This window comes from Quercus robur, chromosome 6 (genome assembly GCF_932294415.1).
Source record: "Quercus robur chromosome 6, dhQueRobu3.1, whole genome shotgun sequence".
Classification (NCBI taxonomy): domain Eukaryota; kingdom Viridiplantae; phylum Streptophyta; class Magnoliopsida; order Fagales; family Fagaceae; genus Quercus; species Quercus robur.
Window position 1 is genome coordinate 46,820,920 of NC_065539.1, and position 5,029 is coordinate 46,825,948.

Genomic DNA, 5,029 nt, shown 5'->3' on the forward strand with positions numbered 1-5,029 from the left:
CCCACTATCTATTTCCTTTATTTATGGGCATCCAATTCAGTGTAAGAGAGACATAGTTTGGTCAGATTTAAAATCTATTAGTAGATTTGCTTATAAGAACTGGCTGTGCATTGGGGATTTTAACCAAATCCTCTCCCAAAATGAGAAGTTTGGGTTTAAATCTAGAAAGATTAAGGGTGCTGAATTACTCCAACAAACTTTATTTGATTTGGAGCTTTGTGAATTAGAAGCTAAAGGCTAGAAGTATACCTGGACGAATAGGCATGACGATGATACCTTTGTTATGGAAAGGTTGGACAGAGCCTATGCTTCTGTTGATTGGATTAATACTTACCCTCACTATGACCTTCAAAACCAACCTATTATAAGATCTAATCATGGGGCCATTTTGTTAGATTTTGATCTAAGACAACCTTTTGGGAAGAGACCTTTCAGATTTGAGAGGATGTGGCTCACTTATGCTGAATGTAAAACTGTGGCACAACATTCATGGACTTCTCACACACAAGGGTCAAGGGCCTACATACTGCAACAAAAAATCAAAAATGCTAGGAGGCAGTTCATTAATTGGAATAGGAATACCTTTGGAAGGGTGGATAGGGATTTAAAAGAAAAAACAAAGGAAATTGCAAGAAATCCAAAATGCAATCTCTTCTATTGAGGATATTAAAGCTGAAAAAACTTTAAGAGAAGAGATTGAAAATCTCATGATTAAGGAAGAACTTATGTGGTCACAAAAGGCTCGTAGTGATTGGATCATCCAAGGTGATAGGAATACCAAGTATTTTTAGACCTTAGTGAAACAGAGAAGAGCCAGGACTAGAATAAAAATGCTAAAGAAGTCTGATGGACAACAAATAGAAGATTTGAATGAAATTGAGGCACTCTTGGTTGATCATTTCAAATCCCAATGAGCCTGATTTAAAGGATGTGCATAGTATTTTAAGGGAATTAGAAGCTCTTTCAATACCAAAACTAGACCAATCCCAAAAACAACACCTTGATAGGCAAGTGACAAATGTTGAGATTGAAGAGGCAGTTTTTCAATTGGGACCCCACAAGGCTCCCAACCCTAATAGATTACTAGCTCTATTATATCAAGAATTTTGGAGTGTTGTAAAGCAGGACATCTTTAACTATGTGCATGCCTTCTTTCACTCAGGCACCATGCTTAAGTCCCTTAATCAAACCTTCATCACCCTTATTCCTAAGACCTTTCCTATTGAGGAGGCTACTCAATTCAGACCTATTAGCCTCTACAATGTTACCTACAAGATCATATCCAAAATCCTTGTCTCTAGACTTAAACCTTTGATGGATCAGCTTATAACTCCATATCAGAATGCCTTCATTAAGGGTAGGATAATTACTGATAATATTCTGCTTGCACACGAGATCTGTGACACCTTGAAAAAGAAGAAAGGTAGGAAAAAAGGATATGGATCTTTGAAGATTGATATGTCCGAGGCTTATGATAGGGTCAATTGGAAGTTTCTTGAGGCTGTGCTTATTTCCATGAACTTTAGTAATTGTTGGATCAAGTGGATTAAGGAATGTGTTACCACAGTGCAATATGCTCTACTAATTATTGGGAGTCCTCAACTTTTTAACCCTTCTAGAGGTCTTAGGCAAGATGACCCTCTTTCACCTTAACTATTCCTCTTTTGTGCAAATATACTCTCCTTGCTCTCTTAAATGAGGAAAATCTTGGGAACATTAAAGGGATCCGTGTGGATAGGAATGGACTATCCTTTACACACCTTTTATTTGCTGATGGTTCTTTGTTCTTTTTCCAAATTGACAAAAACTCTTTATCCAATCTTAGGAGGACTATTCTGTGGTATTGTTCATTATCTGTACAGGCCATTAATTTCAACAAATTTGACCTTTTTTGCTCACCTAACACTCCTCAAGAGGTCCAAGAAGCTATTGTCTCCTCACTTCAAGTTAATCTTGTCCAACATCCAACCAAATACCTAGGAATCAGCTTCAAGCTTAGGGGAAGAAGGGTAGAGGATTTTCAGGATATTATTGATAGAGTACAACGCAAACTTCAAGGTTGGAAAGCCAAACTCTTATCCCAAGCTGGTAGAGCTACTTTGATTGCTTCTATTCTTCAAGCCATGCCTTTGTATTCTTTTTCCTGTCTTAAAATTCCTGAAACTATATGTAACAAGCTTGATGCTATTACTAGGGCTTTCTGGTAGGGTCATGATCTAGGTGATAGGAAGCTTCATCTTATTAACTGGGATAAGATCTGCCAACCTAAATGTAGGGGAGGGTTTGGGTTGAAAAAATTCAGTCTAGTTAATCAAGCCATGATTGCTAAACAATTCTAGAGAATCCAGCATAATCCCAATTCCCTTCTAGCAAGAACTTTTCAAAGAAAATACTATTCATCCAATTCCTTAAGAGAGTACAAACCTAAACCTACCCACTCTTGGATTTGGAAGAATATTGTGGTTACTCAAAATCCTGCCTTACATCAAGGCAGATGGTTGGTTGGAAGTGGGCATCAAATTCCCCTGACTCATCCTGACTGGCACCAAGCTTCAGAACTTATTCTAAGGTAAAACAATATGTCCAATGGTTCAGTTGTTGACCTTATTGACCAAGAGACTAAATCATGGAAGGTGGAATTAATTAGGAAGATATATCACCCACAGGTAGCTAAGGAGATTCTGCTTCTACCTATATCTAGACTACCAAATATGGATGACAAACTCATTTGGAAGCGTTCAAATTCAGGAGACTATAAGGTTAAGAAAGCATATCAATTGCTTCTCAAAGAGCAGTACCCTACTTCTACACAGAACCATAGATACTTTGGTATTGAAAATGAGGTCTGGGAAAGAATTTGGAAAGTTAAGCTTCCTCTCAAAATCCTGAACTTCATTTGGAAATTACTTCATGGAAGTTTACAAGACCTTGAGGTTCTGGTTAACAGGGGCATCACTGTATCAAGCGTCTTTTATGCAATGAGGAGGAGGAATCTCTTAATCATCTTTTTTTTAAAATGCCAATTTGCTCGAGCTGTGTGGTATGGATCAAACCTGAAGATAAGAACTTCTGATTCCTTCAATCTGTCAATCAATCAATGGGTGAAGTTTTGTGTTAGGCAGAATGATCCTAGAGAATCTACTAGATTGGGAATTTTGCAATCCTTCTTCACAACTCTATGGTCTATATGGAACCATAGGAATCAGGTTCTTCATCAAGGGAAGGATCCTAATCCAATGGAAGTTCTTCTAACATCCCAATCTCTCTTGTGCAGGTATCAGGAAGTTTTTAACAACAGCCAAAGTCAGAGGTCCAGTTGTAGACAACAAACTCAGCAGCAATTCACAAACCAAGATTGGCGGCTTGTCATAAAGGTAGCAGCTTCTATCAATAGGAAAACCAAAAGGAGTGCCTATGCTTTTGAGGCAACAACAGTGGATGGAAGAAGATTGTTCACAGGTGGTGCTAGTTGTGGCAGGAAGACCTATTGTCTTGCAATACAGGATGCTATTGGAGAATCAATGATTGAGGCCCTGGAGCTGGGATATAACAGAATGCTTGTGTTGAATTGTTGTAAGGACCTCACACAGGTCTGCAAGCAGTACAGAGAGCCAAGTTGGCATCAGAAGACTTTGATTGCAGATATAACCCATCTTCGGAATCAAGGAATACACATAGACTTCCATTTTGTTCCTACCTATGTAGTTAGCCATGTAACAGATTTAGCTTATATCACCACTTGTTTCCCTGCACATAGGTGCAGGCTAAATCCTAATGCCTGATGTCCTTATTGTGTGTACTGGTTATGTTTCTGTTATTGAAGTTGTCTTCTTTGGTATCAAAAAAAAAAAAAAAAAAAAAAAGTATTAACGTCTCCTTTTTTTTTTCCTTCTAATAATCATTCCTTTCCATTTATAACTCATTTATTTTAAGATTATTCAGAGTATATACCTTTTAATAAAAGTTCAATTTTATTTTTAAAAACAAACTGTCATAATTTCTTTCTTTTTTTCTTACAACTCTTTTTTTTCACTTTGTATGTAGAGTTAGGGATATATACAATTGAAGGCATTTGATTTTTTTTTTTTTTTAATCTTTTAATATTTTGTCACATAAGTTTTTACAGTTCTATAATTTTACATGTCATTATTTTCATATATATATATATATATATTAACTGATTTAATTTATATTCTACATTTAAACCCTCCATAGAATCTTGACACTTCATATCTTCATTAAATGGTAAAATAGATAGTTCCCTGTATAATAAATGGGTTTGGTTTACAACCAGTTAATTTTTAACAAGACATTTTCCTTTGCTTTTAATAAACTTAACAAACGGCTAAGATTAAAAAGGAAGTACACGTCATTTTAAAAAGAAAAGGCAGACCTCTGAAGCAACCAAGACAGTGGTTCCTTCAGAGTTCAGTGTCGACTACGAAGATGATGTAGGGCCTCTTCAAGTCCAAGCCTCTAACTACCCCAGAAATCGTTTGCCAAACTCGAGATCTTTTCCTCTATGAAGAGAAGGTTTCATCTTTACCATGCTTTTTCCTACTCGGATCCAGTTTGGTTACGCTTGCCTTAGTGACTAGGCTACATGATGTGAAGATTTCATTCTTTGCCAGTGAAATCAAGGAAATTTATTTGAATAAAAGAATCGAAAAAAAAAATGAGATATTTTCGTCAATGTCCTCTACTTCTTCACAGAAACTAAAAAAGAAAAAAAAAATCATAGATTTAATCACATACAGAGTTTTAACAAGTATTCCATTTTTAGCTTCAAGTCTCTATTTATGTCTTTGATTTTGGAGGTCAGTCAGCGTTGATTTTTTAATTCAATCCAAGGGAATAGCGTGGACTGATAAATTAGAAAACAATTGCTTCTCTCTTTCTTTTTTCTTTTGAGACTGAGATTTGGCCGTTGGGATTATGCTTACCATGCCGTTTGATTACAAGCGAAAGAATAGAACGAAGAAAGGATGTGGATCCCTTTTGGACTTCTTTCTGAGTTTATCTGAAGAAG

At 36.3% G+C, this 5,029-nt stretch overlaps 1 protein-coding gene across 1 annotated transcript; it reads left to right on the plus strand.

The window, feature by feature from the left end:
- Positions 1–2,579: 2,579 nt before the first annotated feature.
- LOC126690274 (uncharacterized) lies at positions 2,580–3,782 on the plus strand. The gene has a single exon (XM_050385389.1). It carries the CDS (start codon positions 2,580–2,582, stop codon positions 3,780–3,782), a length of 1,203 nt encoding a protein of 400 aa, XP_050241346.1.
- The last annotated feature ends 1,247 nt before the right edge of the window (positions 3,783–5,029 follow it).